The 16,340-nt window shown below is 39.8% G+C and overlaps 1 protein-coding gene across 1 annotated transcript; it reads left to right on the top strand.

Moving 5' to 3' along the window:
- The first annotated feature begins 1,832 nt into the window (after nt 1–1,832).
- Nucleotides 1,833–14,936, top strand: LOC117378410 (non-homologous end joining factor IFFO1-like). Its single transcript, XM_055225359.1, has 9 exons — nt 1,833–2,770; nt 10,978–11,038; nt 11,791–11,886; nt 12,402–12,542; nt 12,735–12,922; nt 13,381–13,495; nt 13,897–13,989; nt 14,151–14,281; nt 14,765–14,936. Exons 1-9 carry the CDS (start codon nt 1,866–1,868, stop codon nt 14,916–14,918), a joined length of 1,884 nt encoding a protein of 627 aa, XP_055081334.1. The 5' UTR covers nt 1,833–1,865; the 3' UTR covers nt 14,919–14,936.
- The last annotated feature ends 1,404 nt before the right edge of the window (nt 14,937–16,340 follow it).

Genomic DNA, 16,340 nt, shown 5'->3' with positions numbered 1-16,340 from the left:
AGAGCACTTTATTTGAACCACAATGAGGAAATTCCAGTGTTTCAGCTCCAACAGGACAAAAATGGGCAAGCAAAATTTTAGATGAATGACTGATTCGATCAATCACCTAGAACTAGAATATCAGGAAAAACTTTGAATAGTTTACGACACAAAAATAAAGATAAGTAGAATACAGTGCAGTTAAACTAGTGCAGTATTTCCCTGGTGAACACTGGAGGGGTCTCAAAGCTTACATTTGTTTATATTTCTTTACATTAGTTTTAAGCCCATATGAATATATTGTTTTAACATGTACATTTTTTTTAAATATATATATATATATATATAGTGTGAAAATTATTAGAGGGTCCCCTTGTGGTCTTTGCATTCATAGGGGGCCATGGCACAGCAGACTTTAGGAATGGCTGGATTAGTAGAATAATAACAATGCTTCAAAAATGGCAATGGAAAATGGATTGAAGTTTTAAGTACAATTTTAAACATTCGGGGATCTAAAGCCTGTTCTGGTGCAAACTCTCCAAGATCTAAATGCGCCTTTCCTTTGTTCATTACGGCTCTAAAGTGAGTGCGCCTCTTCTCTGGTCATTGCGGTAACTCAAAAGCCGCAGTGTTTATGCCTCACTGCTGCACTGCTGCTGGACTCCGCAGGCCCACAGAGCGTCACGTTTCTCCCGCACAACTTCAGCCTTTTTGCAAAAACTCACAGGTAAACTTCTCATTTTGAATTTTTCTTTACAAATACGACTCACGTTTCAGTGCACAAAACCGCAGACAAAATGCTGATGTGGTTTTATGAAGTCACCTTGAGGAAGCCTATTGAAATGACGTGATCTTTTGCGTTAGTTATTTACATCTGCATTTATTCTAAGGCAGATTTATGCAAACACGAAACACCTAAATGTATTTTGTTTTGCCCCACTATAATATGCATAAAAGTAGTCTTAAATAGCGTGTGCACAGAAATGGCTTGGCTTATCCTGAAGAGAACAGGCTGCTGCAGAGTTATTCAAAGTAGCCCACTATTGCACAAATATTGATTATCATGTGGAATCTCGTGTTGCAAAAATAGTGCATTCTGTCCTACACAAGTGTCTGATTTCGTGATATCTACTGTGAAAGATCCAAGTCTAAACATTTTGGCTCACATCACCATGCATCTTTAACATAAACGGGTCTATACATCAGTGTTTGCATTTTTTTTTTTTCATTATAAAATGCAGTGACAGTGAAGTATCTCATATTTTTAAGTGTAGAGACAACGTAAAAATGCTCAGGGTTCTTGAGTGCATGGCTAATGGATAGAGAGGCTGTTTTATTGGTAATAAAAGAAAGTCATAATTTGAATGGAACTGTAAAGAGGGAAGAGGAGGTGACTCAGTAGGAATACGAGCTGGGGTTTAACCTGGCTTAAATGTAGTTTGGAAATGCATTGCTTTGCTAAAACAGGTGTTAAGTATTAATTTAATGAAATGTGATGTTTGAGTTTAGGTACAGAGGTAGGAGAGTGAATCTATGGTACAGAAGAGGGACGGTGAATGTAGGCAGAGCAGATGATGCAGAAGAAAAGGTCAGATGGAGCAGGAGATGCAGAGGAGAGGGTCAAATGGTGCAGAGGATTCAGAGGAGAGGGTCAGAGGAGTAGAAGATGCAGAGGTGAGGGTCTGAGCGTACTCTACCACATATAAAATAACTCAATGTTGTCTTCTTGTTTTTAGATCTTCAAACGAGCAACTCACCAAAGTCTCGTCTCTACAACTTCAGAAAGCTGCTGAACAATCCCCTTTTTTTTTTTTTTTTCACTATTCTAAATAGAATTCCCAATACAATTTTTACCTTAGGAGCAGAATACACAATCGTCAGGGTTCATGCCGGATTTTGAGCACTTCCGATTTTCCTACTCAAATATGAATCCTATTTTGGGGGAGAGCAACTTTTTCACCCCTCCACCTCCGTTGCACCACCACTCCCTACCAGGACCACCCGACTCTAGCCCAGATCCAAGCTACTTTTTAGGGGACAGCTCTAGCTTTGCCCCTGAATACTTATCCGGTCTAGATTTGAACTCGCTTCCTCCATCCGGTTTGGCCTATCTGCATTTTAACAATCCTTTGCATAGAGCGCCCCCTGCTGCCACCGCGCTACGAAACGACTTAGGTTCCAATATTAGTGTTCTCAAAACATTAAATTTACGTTTTAGATGTTTCTTGGCCAAAGTACACGAATTGGAGCGTCGAAATAAACAGTTGGAGAAGCAGTTGCAACAGGCGCTAGACAATAACAAGATTGAAAACATGCAGAAGTTGCTTACTAAAGATATGGGCGTTCAAACTGGTTTTATTAGCCCTATCCAAACGCGCCCAGGGTACATCCCGCTACAAAACGCCAACAACCCCGCCTACTTACCCGGGGGCATCCTGTCTCCAACTTTGAACCCTCCACCTTTGCTAGAATCAAATCGATACTTATCTACTGACAGTAATTTAAATATCACAAGCCCGTTGCAAAGTCCTGGTAGTAACATGAATGAGAAGTGTCCCCTACCCCCTCCTCCGCGGTTCTTGCCCGGGACTATGTGGTCATTTAATCATAGTAGGAGGTTCAGCAGGGACTCGACCGGGATTTCGGGGTCTGGACTTGGTCTTGGGTCTGGGCTTCCCTGGGCCTGTCCCGATGGAGTGGGGGTGCAGATAGACACCATCACGCCGGAGATCAGGGCACTGTACAATGTGCTCGCCAAAGTGAAAAGAGAGAGGGATGAATACAAGAAAAGGTAAGAATTTGGATGTTTTAATTATGTATATATTTTAAATAATAGATCATTAAAGTTGCACTATGTAACTTTTCTGATGAATAGTCCTGCTTGTCTCTATCTGTGGAGAGGCAAGCCCACTGTCGATAAGAATGCTTGTTTTTCAATGTTTCTTTCTTCTTTTTTTTAGCAGTAAAACACCTGTAGTTGAGTAAATCATTGATATGTTTAATGCCTTACTGTGGAACATCATGGCAATACATTGAAAAACATGGATAGTTTACTATGAGAAGGGATCTCTCCTCTCCACAGATATGGCATGTAACTTGGCCTGGTGATGACACTCGCTTGTCCCCTTCAAGATGAATAAGTTTAATGTGGAACATCTGTATTGAATCAATCAGGTGGCAATCCCTGAATCAGAAAAGTTACATAGTGCCACTTTAAATGGGTTTGTCTTTAAGCCTAGTTCAAATTTAGATCTTGGACCATGTCCAGATGAAATGATAATATTAAAGAGATGAGCAGACAAACCCCTGGTCCTGAAATAGCCGTACAGTTTGTATGTCTTTGATAGAAACATCACTGGGCTCTGCTCACTCTGTGGCGTCTCTGTAATCTGATCAATCTTCATATTGACTTTTGGCCCAGGCCCATTAGAGCCGCGGTTATGGTTTTGTGGATCTATTTTCCTCTGAGATGTGGAGCCTGCAAGAAAACTGTCAGGGAGAGGTTTACCTAAACCTATAGGAGTAGCTCAGTGTTTGCCCACTGACCCAAAGGTTGGCAGTTCAAATCCCATTCTGAACATAAAAAAATATCATTGGTTGAGCGGTCATATCCACTGACCCACAGGTTGGCGGTGTGATTCCAGCTATAACAGATGAATATTGTCATTGTGTCCTTGGGCAAGACACTTAACCCACCTCACCTCCAGTGTCTGTGTGCACTGGTGTGTGAATGTGTGTGTGTGTGTGTGTGAACGGGTGAGTGGTTCCTTGATGTAAAGCGCTGTGAGTGACTTGAACGCGGAAAAACACTATATAAAAATGTGACTATTTTCCATTTAGATTAGATATTCTGATATTTATTGCAATTTTACATTTTTTTTACAGTTGCCTTCTCTATGTGCAGAAGTAGAATGTTACTACAGACTTTCTTTTAACTAGGTATTTGACTCTTAATCTTAATAGTCTATATAAAGAAGTGGACTAAGTGAGTGTGATGTCACCCACAGCATTAGGCTCCAGTCAAATGAAGCTGATTGTTGCTAGCAATTAAAGGGGTGAATTTGGAGCCAAGTTCCATGTTTCAAATTGTGAGCACAAGTATCATAGGAACCAAAGAGCCAATACAGAGAGAGGCTGTTGAAAGTAACACCCCTTCCCACCCGCACCGCTGGTTTAGCAGGGAGCGGGTGCTTAGCAAATGCTGTCAGTCAGACCTGTTGTTAACATTAGTGGGAGCATCCTTGGAAAGAAGGCACCTGATTTGTTTGTTATTAATGTCCATATTGTAATTTACAGAAACAACAGCAAAATAAAAATACTAGGATCATGTAGAGTGGGTTAATATGAACATTTTAAGACCAAAATGACGAGGCTTGTTGCAGCAGTTACAGAGAGAGGGGGCTCAGTTTTTTTAATAAATGAAGACATTTTTTCTCATATCAGTCAATCAGAATTAAACATTTTACTTTCCTATTCCCTATTATGTTCCTATTCTTTTAAAATATTTTATTATTGTAATTTAAAGCAAAAATTGTGCCCCACAGCACATGCTTTTTGGATTGGCTCTGAGCCTCTCCATTAAAAACACTCAAGCTGATCATTGACTGATAGAAATTAAATGTGCTAGAATTAAAATTTGATTACTGCAAAGCCCTACTTTTACTCTCAAAAAATTGTGTGATTTCATGTGAGTTTCTTGCAAAAATACACAGCCTGGCCAAAAAAAAAGTTGCCACCTGGATTTAACTAAGCAAATAAGTACTCGGTTCAGCAACAGTCTGTGCTCAAACAATGAGGTCAGCTGACACCTGAATATACTGAATGACCAGGTTATTCCATCAGTGGATTTTTTCTTCCCTGATGTCACGGGCATATTCCAAGATGACAATGCCAGGATTCATCGGGCTCAAATTGTGACAGAGTGGTTCAGGAGCATGAGACATCATTTTCACACATGGATTGTCCACCACAGAGTCCAGACCTTAACCCCATTGAGAATCTTTGGGATGTGCTGGAGAAGCTTTGTGCAGCGTCAGAAAGATTTATGCAACACTGGATGGAAATAAATCTTTTGACATTACAGAAGCTTATTGAAACCACAGTGAATGTGTGCCGTAATCAAAGCTAAAGCCGTAAATATACAGAGATAAAGGTATACTGAGATCCGTATTCCTTTATCTCTGTATATTCTAAAAACAACACCTGTACTTCTACTTGTGTACATTTATTTCGCAGTAGCACAGTAGTACACAGATGTGGCGTTTTCCCCCCTGAACCTTGTCATCGATGTTTTAGCGCCTGAGATAAACCATTATCACAGTATCACAGTGGTGTACAGATTTATGCACATGGCCCTGAGCTCCGAAACGCTGAGTCTAACCTTCACATGGATCAATGGATCACACCCAGGAGAGAGGGAGAGGGGAGGAGGAGAGAGGGGGTGGAGAGACAGGGCAGAGAGCGGTACAACAAGGAGCAACTATACTATGAGATAAGGTTAAAGTCTGTACATGATTTTTACCGTCTTAAAATCATGAAAAACAGAACTAGTTCATTTTAAACAGTTTACATTGGTCCAAAGTTATTCCTCATTTACCTTATGCATTCAGAGCATTCTAATTATTCACCATGATGAGTTTCTAAGTGCTTTTCACAACTCTGAGACCAGAGTGGAGTTTTGTCGTGACAGTAAAGCTAATAACAACTAGAATGCTTATTTTGACCTCAAGAACTACTATACAATATATCTGTACTGGTGACAAATTTTGCTTAAATACATGGGAAATAACTGGACACAGGGCCTTTAAATTATGAGATTTTAAACTTTTAAAGGTCCTATATTACAGAGAGTTGACTCTAGTCAGTTTTTAGCCATATTATAATGTTATGTTCCTCAAAAACATACCTGTTTTGTCTTATTCATATACTTTATTGTTAGTTTGTCTACATCTCCACAACTCAAAATGCTCTGTTCCACCTGGTGATGTCATGAAGTGGTATTTTTCAAGTCAACAGCTCCTTTTACCTTTAATTCAGTAGAGCTTGACAATTCCAGGGCTGAAATGTTCCAAATGATTCTATTGAAGGTGTGTGGAATTCAAAAACACATGGGAGCACTTCCTGTATTACCACATGATATCATACCACATGTGTTTTCCATTTGAGAACTCAGCCTAAATATGCAAGTTTGTGTGTTAAACATGTGTGAATGAAACAAAACACAACTCCAGATCTGTTGTTGTGATGAGGGAACAACATTAGAAAAGAGATAAAAAACAAACAAACAAAAAAAACAGGGTAATATGGGCCCTTTAACCTTTGGCAAGGCGGGTTTATTATAGAGCACAGTCCATACACAAAGTAATTCAAAATGCTTTACAGAACAAAAGCGAAGATGCTTTAAAATCACAATATAAACCAAACAACATAAGCAGCCATTTTAAAATAAGCTTTAAAAAAGAAGAACCATTATTGACCTTATTCCGCCCTCATTTGTCTCTAAATGTGACTAAACTGCACTTTCTTCATGGTGGGACGTCCGGTTAAGCAGGAATCCCATTCATTTCAATGGAGAATTTGAGAAAAGTTTTGCCACTAAAATATGATATAAAATCTGGGGACCAGACTGATATCAAACTGTATAAAAACACAGAGAGATATCAGTCTGGATTTGTCAGGCAGACAAGGATAAATATCAATGAAACAGTTTATAAAGACAAAGTTTATGCAATGTCTTGCTCAGTAACAGTATAGATTGGGGTTTGGATTTATGGGATGATGCTCCATTCTGAGTAATAATCTTAGACTTCATGTTCCTTGATTATCTGCGGCCTCCGTCTGTAGTGAATTAAACTCTCACGTCTTTATGAGCTCGTTCATGTCAGCCACTGGAGTCACAGCTATTCTGAAGGAGTGATTTAGTGTTCAGGACTCGGCTCCAGCTCTTAGTCTGTGGAGTCAGGACTCGGCTCCAGCTCTTAGTCTGTGGAGTCAGGACTCGGCTCCAGCTCTTAGTCTGTGGAGTCAGGACTCGGCTCCAGCTTCAGTTCTACTGATACTTTTCAATGGCGTTTATTCTTAGACACATGATGGTGTTGTCCTGAGAGTGCATGCATTGAATGACTTTTATATAGGTTAATCTCTACCTTTCAAATGAACCTTATGTAAGAGTTTGATTTCAAATTTCATGATCTTGTGTCCCGAGTTACAAGGTAGACATGTTCAAATTAAATATGACTTTTACTGTTAACAACTGTAACGCTGATTTATTTTTAATTAGAAAAACATTGGACATGGTTGTTTGTTATAATGGTCCCAGACTTTTATCCAATTAGAAAGCAGAATGAGCCTCACATGACTCTCATTTGGTTTACCAGTTCCAGTGTCTAAATCCAGTTGGTTTAAACCTAAAATGCCTCTCTCTGATCTGAATGGTCACTACCTAAACCCCAGCACCTGCAGCCTCATGACTCAGTGCTAGTGCAGCCTTTGCAGCTTAGTGAGTGAGTTCTGGAGGTTCTTTCACATGAGGCCTGTCCATAAACTGAGAATGAGACACAGTCGTATGTGTCTCTATCTGCAGGTGAAGACTCTGGACACACAGGGGCAGATGGGAGGGTGGAGAGCAGCAGCTTTTTTCAAACTGTAAGAGTCAGGATACAGACAGTTCCTTAGTTCATTTGGCGATGTTAAAATAACTAATCAATTCTTCTTTCCGCTCTTCCTCTCTCCTGCCCTCTTTAATCTCCTTCCCTATCTCTCTCTTTCCTCCCTCTTCCCTCCTTACTCACTCTCTCCTCCCCTCTCCCTTGCTCTCTTCCCCCCTCTCCTCTCGCTTCTTCCCCTCTCTTCTCTCTTTTCTCCTCCTCTGTCTCTTCTTCTCTCTCTCATCTCTCCCTTCTCTCTTTTTGCTCATCTCTCCCTCTCTCCTCCTTTCCTTTCCCTCCCTCTTCCCATACCTCTCTTCTCATTCTTCCCTTTCCCCTATCCTTTCCTCTCCTTCTCTCTCCCTCTCCCTGTCTTTATTTCCTCTCCTCCTTCCCCATTTCCCCCTCTCCTGCTCTCCTCCTCCTCCTCTCTCACCCCTCCCCTTTGCTCTCTCTTTCATCCTCTCTCTCTCCCTCCCTCGCCCTCCCCTCTTCTTCTCTCCCTTCTCTCCCTCCCTCTCTTTCCTCCCCTCTGTCTCTCTTCTCCCCCTCTGTCTTTCTCTCTCTCTCGTCACTGCATTGCGCCACACACAGCCCTCTTGTCCCGCGCTGATGTCACTTCATTGTCACTCCTCCCTTTGTACCTTTTTATAAAATCTCCTCTTCGTCTTTGTAATCCTACACTTCCCATGAGCCTCTGCTGCGTCACGATGACGTCAATATTTACATCACAGCCCATTGTTTCTGCTGTGTAATCTTTAAAACTCTTCTGATGTTTGATTTTAGGATCAGATAGAAATGTGATCACAAAACTTCCCATGTCCAGACCGGATTTGAGAGGCTGGATTCCTGGAAATATGAAATTCTGGATTTATATATCGATTGATTGATCCACTCCTGGTTTAAAGACTCAGACTGGAGTTTTGAATTACAAACAAAAGATGCAAGAAACACTTTGAAATGTTAATTGCAAATCTAATATAACATGGAAAGATGACCAAATGATGCTATGATGTTTAAAGGGGCAATGTGGAACTTTTCAGGAGGTTTTTACACTGCCTGAAATTTTCCACAGTATGGCATTAAACTTTTCTTTCTCATTTAATTCATTTACAAGTGTTGTTATTGTTTGTAGACTTTTTAATCAGTGCAAGTTAACAATAAAATACATGCTCATTAAAGACAAGGCAAATGTATTTGTATAACACAGTTTATAGTAATTTAAGTGTTTTACAGAATAAGACAAACATTAAAATCACAATACAACAAATCAAAACATAAATAACACTGGTCAACACTAAATTTATTGTCTAAGATTTTTTAGGTGATTTATGATAATTTTGATGTGCTGAATCCAAAAATCACATTGGTTTTGCTCAATCAGGTCAACGTTCTGAACTAAGCTACATATTTGTTTTTGGACGATTTTGTTTACATGTATGAGTATTTTCATGTCATATGATGCAAAATTCTGTTATATTTCTCGCAATAAACAAATTCTGAAGATTTTGCATGTGCCAACTTATGACTAATTGTTTTTTTTTTATATTACAAGTGAATGAAATGGCTTCGACTAGAAGATCTTGCAAAAATAAGCCTGACATATTCTGCTACATCTGCGGTGAATACACCAATGTTCCTAACAGGAATCAAGTCACAAGTTTCATAAAGCGTGCTTACCATGCTTATTTTGGTATTAAACTTGGTGACCAAGATGAAGCTTGGGTGCCACACATGGCATGCAACTCATGCACCGAGTATCTGCGTCAGTGGACTAAAGGCAAGAAGAGTTGTCTGAAGTTTGGAATTCCCATGGTTTGGAGGGAGCCGACATCAATAGCTACTTCTGGGCTATTGATGTGACTGGGATCAACAGAAAGAACCGAAGCAGCCTCAAGTATCCTGACCGTGAATCAGCACGTCGTCCTGTAGCTCACTGTGATGAAATTCCAGTACCTGTCTTTGTAGAAGTTCCTGACATCAGTGACAAAGATTCCTCCAGTGTGGTTTTAATGATGATGCTCCACATCCTTTTCCCCAAAAGGAGCTAAATTTTCAGGTTTCCTGAGAATCTGGGATCACTGAGTGATGAGCAGGTGGAGCGATTCCATCAGAACATAAAAGAGATGGAGACCAGGTATCAGGGACGCTGGGATGCAGTCATGATGGCTGATTACTGTTGGACTCTGAAGAGAGACATCCCTGCTGCTGAGCATTCAAGGGGTTCATAGAAACAGAAGTTCATGTCCTGAATTTTGCACAATGATAACGTAACGTTCCAATTTACATGTACTTACCTTTATCAATTAACATAACGTAACATTTAATTAACACATTCTGTTAGAAAACTATTTTTTATCTCTTTTTATCTATTTTTTGGATGAGAAATATTAAAGAAAATCAACTGATAATGTCACAAAATTGTAATCAATTTAGTCAGAAGATCGGATTTTTCAAAATCAAATTAGCATAAAAACCTGACCTGACTGAGAAAAATGGATATCATTTTTGGATTCAGCGGTGCTAAATGGTCCTAATTCAGTTGAAAAAACACAGACAACTTTCAAAAATGTTTTTTTTTGTAACCCAGTGTAATCATCAGTCTTCAAGTCAGATCTGTGGAGAGGTCATCCACTCACAGTAAAAGTATATGTTTTTCAAGGTCAGTGTTTGAAAATTAATTTAATGCCATAGAGTGGAACATTCCAGGCAAAGCAATTACATTTCCAGGGAGACAAGCAGGTGGTAGAACCCTCCACTAGATGAATGCGCTTTATGAATTTCTTTACCCAAAAAATTTCACACCAGAGATGCTCTTTTGTCTCTAGTATTGTTTAATTGTTCAAAAGTATCGACAATCAGATACTAATTAATACTAAAACTAGTAACGAAACTAGATACTAGATAGATTTTTTGCAGGTATTAATACTAATATTGAAATCTCATTCTATTGTCTAAAGAAATAGTGTTTTTATTATCATCATGGTATCAGAATTGGTATCATGTATGGAGTCGATTCCTTAATATCGAAATGGAGTTTGAAATTTTAGCCTGATGTACTTCTAATGAGACACATGAGGCTCATAGACGGTGATCTGCTCTAGAGTCGCGTCCATAGACTGTATAATCTATGGCTCTGTCTCTCCTCTGAGTCTGTGTCTCTGTTACGTAACCCACAGTGAAGGACAGAGGAGCCGCAGCAAGAATAGAAACCACCATTTATCTCACAAATATAGTCCCACATAATCCACCGCTGCAAGTTCATGAATTATAATGGCATTTATATTTAAAGATCCGACGGAGGGTTGATTCATTTTAATGTGTTTGAGTTACTGGATCTCATGTGTTTCAGATGGGAGGAGGAGTACACGGCCAGAATGGACCTGCAGGACAAAGTGGCAGAACTCGACGATGTAAGAGTCAAAAAGAAAAATATGTACATCTGCAAAACCCAGTTAATACATGTCCTGTATGTTTTATGTAACATTATGTTGTTTATGCAGAATTTAGACTGACAAAATTCACACTTCACACAATAGTAATATCCACAGACTGTAAAAAGTAATTTCCCTGGTAGTGTGGTTGGTTATCACTCCTTGACGAGGTTGTGGCTAGATGCCTGGGTTTGTTAAAGTGGGACTAAACACATAAACTCCGCCCACAACCACATTTCAAATAGAGCTTCTAATCTGGGCCTGGAGGACTAAAGGGGAGAGTGAGAGGGGAGGGGGAGGGGCGGGGTCTGGGGGTATAAGGAACAGCCCGATTGGTTTAACAAGTATCCGCACTTCAAACTCCGGCTTCTGGAGCCAGGTGTTTGGAATCAGAAACCCCTTGCTGTAATCAGTGCAGTGCTGTGTGATGTCACATAGTACTTGTAATTGCAACGGCTAGTGGAGGCAGCACACACTCAACTATTTTTGACCAGAAAGTTTTCAGATATATCGAGTTTGCACTGAAATTGTGGAAAAAAAATGACTAGGAACAGTAGATAATTCTATACAGTTTAGTATAAAAAGTTGATTTAGTCCTTAGCTCCACTTTAATCCTACAAAAAAAAGATTATCTCTAACACACTAAAAATACACTGTATCTTTCTAGTATTTGTAATAATTTCCCAGACCTGTGTTTTCACCATAATAAATGTTTTGTTTTGTTTGTCCAGGAGCTGCAGGAGAGTGAGGTGGTTCAGGACAAACTGTCTCTCACAGTGAAACATCTGAAGGCCGAGCTCGTCCTGTTTAAAGGACTGGTCAGTAATGTAAGTGAGACCCTTACTCTGACCTGCAGGCTCATTTAATACTGAAAACTGAACTGTCTCTCTCCCATTTAATGTCCACATGAAGCCATGGAAAAGATGATTGGTGCTGAATGCTCTGATATCTGCGGTAACTGCCCCAAGTTACATTAGCTGGCAGAAACCAACTAACCAACTGCCTTAGTTTTATTTATTTTGTGAGTAACCCCAGGCCAGGCTGCAAGTTTCCGTATTATTAAAAGTAGTACTGGCGATTATTTCCATTGAGAGCCTATTTTTGTTGGATGCTGGATAGTTATGGTATGAACACGTGGTCCACTTAAAAGGCTGTGACACAACAGCAGGGCACCGCTCTGAGTGTCTCACACCACAAAAAACGCTCTGACACTGGAGTGGCAGCTGGACCGGGTGCTGTCGGAGAGAGGCGTTATTCATGCATATAGAAATTCAAAAACACAGAATCACATTGTACTAAAAAGAATATTGAGTTGATGATTATATATGTTTTTTCTCTCCAGAATCTGTCAGACTTGGACAGTAAGATCCAGGAGAAGGCCATGAAGGTGGACATGGACATCTGCAGACGGATCGACATCACGGCCAAACTGTGCGACGTCGCTCAGCAGAGAAACAGCGAAGACATGAGCTCTATGTTTCAGGTGTGTGCACACGCTAACCACTCTGCCAGTACAAGAGAGCAAGAGTCTAACCCCCAACCTCCTGGTGAACGGGAGGAGACAGGTTAACCACTTTGCCACAGTAACAGAGAGGACAAACACACTCCACTCAGAGAGATCAGGAGTCTAACCACCTTATTCTAAATTACAGAATTATTTTGTCTCACTTGTCAGGTGTCCACCCCTCCCTCCACTCTCACCCGTCGAACCCGGAAGTTGAGCGGCCAATCAGTGAAGACGGGCAGCGATGGGGATGAAGTCAGCAGCCTATCAGAGAGCGAGGGAGGTGGGGCCAAAGACGAGGAGTCCAGCACTTCCGCCAATCAGATCAACGAGCAGGTGCACAGGATGCTCAACCAACTGTACGTAAAGCCTTTTACTAAACCAAAACCAAAAAACTAGTAATATTAGTAGTAGTTGCATTAATATTATTTTTGGTAGTAGTACTAGTAGCAGTAGAAGTAATTGCTTGTAGTTACTTTAAATGTGCACATTGTAACGTTTCTGGTAGAGAGTCTGTGACAAGTTACAGGTCATATCTGTGGAGAAGCAACCCTGCTCACTGTAAGAACAACTGTAATTGAAGAAATGCACAATAGATAAGTTTAATGCCATACTGCGGAACATCACTAACATCTCCATGGAGGCAAACAAGTCACCTGAGAATTAGTGCAGATTTAAGTAGTGTATTGTTTTACTGAGGTGATATTTCTGGATAACCCTCTGTGTATGTGTGTTTATAGTAGTTAGTAAACACATTGGTATAAATACATAAGACTGTTTTGAGCTGTGGAACCTTAGACATGTGTCTTTGTTTCAGGAGGGAGTGTGATTTTGAGGACGACTGTGACAGTTTGGCCTGGGAGGAAACTGAGGAGACTCTGCTGCTGTGGGAGGATTTTCCAGGGTACTCACTGGCCGATACTCAGGCAGAGGTGAGGAGTCCTGACTTTATTTGTACACAATATGGTAAATATGGCAATAGAATCAAAATCACAATTTGAGTTATTACAAAAGCTGCAGTCACAAAATATCTTGTCTTTATAGAAAAATCGTAGTGTACCTCCAGCACTTTTACAAACCAGTCCATGGGGCGTATACTTGCATTAGTTTATCAGTTCATATTTCAATCTTCTGTAATATGTGAACCCTCCTGGAGTTGTTTACATTATGCACTCAGAAAATGTAAACTTCTTTTTAGACATATATGGCAAAATTTTTATTTTTACCACAATTGCACAACCCTGTGTATAAGAAATATGAGTTTTATATTGATATACAGTACAACTCCATTCATTAAATGGTGGTGTTTGTTTTGTGTGTTCAGCTGCAGCAGTCGGAAGAGTCCATTGAGAAAGTGATCAACGACACTGAGTCTTTGTTTCAATCTAGAGAGAAAGAATATCAGGAGACTATAGACCAGATCGAGGTGAGACGCAGATTTCATTATAATAAATCAATCTATGAGTCTCATTTGGACTTATTTCATCATAATAAACTCCTCCCTCTCTGTATCATTATAATAAACTCTTTCTCTGTATCATTTGGAGTTCTTTCATTATAATAAACCCCTCCCTCTCTCTGTCTCAGTTGGAGTTGGCGACAGCGAAGAGCGATATGAACCGACACCTTCACGAGTACATGGAGATGTGCTCCATGAAGCGAGGCCTGGACGTGCAGATGGAGACCTGTAGGAGGCTCATCACTCAGACTGGGAACAGGTCAGACATTTTATACTTTTACTTTTAAGTAGTACTGTTTCACTGAAATGACTATTGTTTTATATTTATATCTATAATCTCTGGGCGCAATGAGAGAAAGCAGAGAGCTCTGATTGGTTTAGTGAGCGGAGTCTAGGGGTTTTTGAATAACAAACACCAGGCTGCAGGAGCAGAGTTTGAAGTGTGGGTACCTGTTAAACCAATTACACTGTTCTTTTTACCTCCAGGCCCCGTCCCTCCTCCCCCCTTACTCTCCCCTTTAGTCCTCCAGGCCCAGTTTAGCAGCTCTATTTGAAAAGTGGTTGTGGGCAGAGTTTAGGTGTTTAATGCCATTTTAATGTTTTATTGTGGTGCAATAAGCTATGAACCAGTCCATCCAGAACCAGCCTTTAGAACGTTCACATTTTGTCAACATAAACTGGAGGAGCTGAAAAAAACAGGCGACATTTGACCCTGTTTTGATCCAGTTTCCTTTTGCCACAGGAAGTCCCCGTCCATGGTCCTCCTGGCCACGACTGAAGACTCTGACACAGACAACAGAGAGAAGAAGAAACCTCCCGATGAGGACTCACCAAACAGTGACTGTATGTGTGAAGGCAACAGTGACGCGCCTCCTCTGGCCTGGAGGAAACCCTAGCACTGCCTAATGAGTATCTTTAACGTTCATCATTGAAGTATGTCCAAAAGCTCCAACAAAGCACTTAGACTTTTATTTATGTGTTTATTATTATTAACTATCTAAACACATTTTAAACTTTTAAACTCTCAACAGGACAGACCCTGTTTGAGTTACTCCTCTTGTTTAATGGTGCTACACTGCAACAGTTTACAATGGGACCTGGCAAAATTGACAATGATAAATCCTTAAAATATTTAAATTCTCCAAATAATCAAATCCTATTTTTGCATAAATGTACTAAAACATACCTCTAAATGTCTTGATTAAGGTAAAAGTAAAGAGTAGTATGACAATATCTGATTGTGCCATTGGGCAAGACAATTCGCCCACCTTACCTATGTAAAAATGTACTGTTTGTGTTGTGGTTGGAGGGGTCCTAGGTGCAGATTAGGGATGCACCGACCTAGTGTTTTCAGCTTTGATACCAATATCGATACTTTTACTTTGAGTATCTGCCAATTCCCGATATCAATGATACCAGTGTAGAGACTGAGAAAGACCTTTTCCCCAAAGAAACAGAGTGAACTTATTACAAAATTATTCCAATTCAACTATGGTATGTAACTGCAATTTATCTTGAACTACTGAACAGCTTTGGATGAATAAATGTCATTATGAGACGTCGTAGGCCTACATCAGACAGTAATTAGTCTTGTTACATCAAATTAAAGACCCAACCAGGATATCGACTGAACCTGAATCGGTGCTGATATCTGATACCAGAATCGGTATCGGTGCATCCCTTGTGCAGATCGACAGCCACACTTTTGCCAGTCTGTCCCAAGTCAAATTAATAACCACCAAATTATAATACTCAATATAACACAATCCAATGTAAATGTGCACAGTGGTTGATATGAAATCTAGTTATAATTTCAACATATTAATTTTGCAACTTAAGTCTTTAAAGATATATTTATGTACAGATACTTTCAAATACTTAGATAGAAATGATTATAGGTAAGGTTAAAGGGCATTTTCAAGACCTACTGTAGAGCTATGAAGCACCCTCCTGTGGCCAAATGCTGCAAATACTTCTAAATTTCCTTTCCTAAACTTGAATCGATGGAGAAATACTTGATTTTTTTGCATGTAAGATTTAACACAAAAAGTTAATTCTATTTTGCACACAGTTCTTGATAAAGCCGTTTTATCTGCTTTTACTGCTTAAAAACAGGTTATAAAACAAATAATTTGCACAAGAATAATTTTGCACATTATAGTACTGAAAGGGCAAATTTAAATTAAGTTCATAGTACAAATGCTTGCCATATTAAATAAATGTATTTATTTTTGTACAGCAGTTATAATAAGCTGGAGAGTTGACTTGCCTTATTCTCAGTGAAGAGACGCCAGTGCATGAAGTTATGGGCACAAAAT

Source organism: Periophthalmus magnuspinnatus, chromosome 11, assembly GCF_009829125.3.
Source record: "Periophthalmus magnuspinnatus isolate fPerMag1 chromosome 11, fPerMag1.2.pri, whole genome shotgun sequence".
Lineage (NCBI taxonomy): Eukaryota > Metazoa > Chordata > Actinopteri > Gobiiformes > Gobiidae > Periophthalmus > Periophthalmus magnuspinnatus.
This window is presented reverse-complemented; position numbering and strand designations above follow the sequence as displayed.

Coding starts and splice junctions, on each gene's coding strand:
- LOC117378410 (XM_055225359.1), top strand. CDS start 1,866: ATGCCGGATTTTGAGCACTTCCGATTTTCCTACTCAAATATGAATCCT. Junction 2,771..10,977: donor AGGGATGAATACAAGAAAAG/GTAAGAATTTGG, acceptor CATGTGTTTCAG/ATGGGAGGAGGAGTACACGG. Junction 12,923..13,380: donor CACAGGATGCTCAACCAACT/GTACGTAAAGCC, acceptor TCTTTGTTTCAG/GAGGGAGTGTGATTTTGAGG.